This window comes from Pteropus vampyrus, unplaced genomic scaffold (genome assembly GCF_000151845.1).
Source record: "Pteropus vampyrus isolate Shadow unplaced genomic scaffold, Pvam_2.0 Scaffold303, whole genome shotgun sequence".
Lineage (NCBI taxonomy): Eukaryota > Metazoa > Chordata > Mammalia > Chiroptera > Pteropodidae > Pteropus > Pteropus vampyrus.
In genome coordinates, this window is record NW_011889084.1 from 1,555,135 (window position 1) to 1,556,727 (window position 1,593).

Sequence of the window (1,593 nt, forward strand, 5' to 3'; positions counted from 1 at the left end):
GAGCAGCCCGTCCCGTACCCGGCGTTGGCGGCCACTGTCTTCTTCTGCCTTGGGCAGACCACGCGGCCGCGCAGCTGGTGTCTCCGGCTGGTCTGTAACCCATATCCTTCCCGAGCCGCCAGGGTGCGGGTATTCTGTGCGTGACACTCATTCAGCGTGCATTCCCGTGCGCCCAGGCTCTTTGGACCCGGCTCGGGCCGGGCGCGTGGGGGCGCAGGGTAGGGACGCAGTGGCAGCGCTTCTCCAAGGGAGTTGGCCCGGTCCACGCTTTGGGGGACAGCCAGGCATCTCCCCCCTCAAATGGGTGTCCCCGGTCCAGAGCCAGCTCATTACGGGAGGGGATGGAAGAGTAACAGCGAGGCCACCGCGGGCTTGGAGGGGAGAGGAGTCGTCAGGGGAGATTGGAACTCCCGGAGCGTTCGTGGGCTGCAATCAGGAGAGTTTTCACTAGGCTTAGAGAACTTATGCCCTCAGGCAGGACCCCCGCTGGAGAGGGATAGGCCGGAAGGAGCCTAGTGTAAAGGAGGCAAAGTTTTCAGCCTGTGTCTTGCGCGTCTCAGCGCTGCTTCAGGAGACCCGTGGGAGCCGGGAAGCTGTGCTCGTTCGCCGGCCTTTTACACGTTCCACGGAGAGAGGCAGTGACGTTGGTTGTGAACTCGCTTTTTTGGGCTGAACTCAGTGCTGGGGCCGCTTTAAGTCATGCGCAGCTGGGGGTGGGGGGCAGGGAGGCAGCTGGCACCCTGGAGCCCCTTTTTCAGGTACTTTCTCTGGGTGTTTTTTCTGGCTTGAAAGAGGAAAGGACCACTTTTTGTGTTCCTGGTCAGAGCAGCACAGACTTTGAAGATTCCAGAGCAGAGCTGGATCTGTGCAGGAGGCACTTCTGGGATACAGGCATTAGGTCTGCTGCCCCCCAGCAGGTGGCCTTTGGGGAGTGTCAGCTTTGGTTCATCCTGACTCCTGGCTAGTTCTCCACGCTGGTCTGCTGGTAGAGCTGGTTGTCAGGTGGCCCCGCTGTGGATGCTGAGCCTTCCTGCACGTGGACCTGGAGGGAGTTAAGGTCCTGGATGGACTGCTGAGTAGAGGAGGTTGCCAGAAGTGGAAGCTTGTACATAAACTTTTCTTGTCAGAGTTGGGGAGACAGAGGTGAAATGAGCAATGTGTGTATATATTTTTCTTACCTTGTATGTTTAATTGTATAAATATTGAATACAAAAGAGGAACCTGTACTAAAAAAGTAATAAAACTCATGTTTCTTTTCTCAAGTCCAAACATGGGCTGAGTCAGAATCGCTTTCTGGTTGTGAAGGAGGTAGTGGCGGTCCAGGATGCTGGGTCCAGGATGCTGGGTCCAGGATGGTGGGTCCAGGATGGTGGGTGGTGGCTGGAGGGCCTGCCCAAGGCATAGCAGCAGGTTTCAGCGCCTGCCTTAGTCCTTGCAGCCAGTAGGTGGGCATCCTGGGGTATTGGGGCTTGGGTCTCTGAGCAGCAGCCAGCCTGACTTTTCAGGGTGACTGTAGGTGTGTTTTTTTCCTCCAGAACCCAGCCTGGAGATGGCTGGGCCATTTTGTTTTGGCAGGAAGGTGGCATGGCTGGG

The 1,593-nt window shown here is 57.2% G+C and overlaps 1 protein-coding gene across 1 annotated transcript in view; it reads left to right on the forward strand.

Moving 5' to 3' along the window:
• Positions 1-1,593, forward strand: part of CACNA1H (calcium voltage-gated channel subunit alpha1 H) — a 73,114-nt gene that overhangs the window by 3,405 nt on the left and 68,116 nt on the right. The window contains exon 2 of the mRNA XM_011376985.1: positions 7-101. Coding sequence (XP_011375287.1) covers positions 7-101 — 95 coding nt within the window. The remainder of the gene's footprint in view (positions 1-6; positions 102-1,593) is intronic.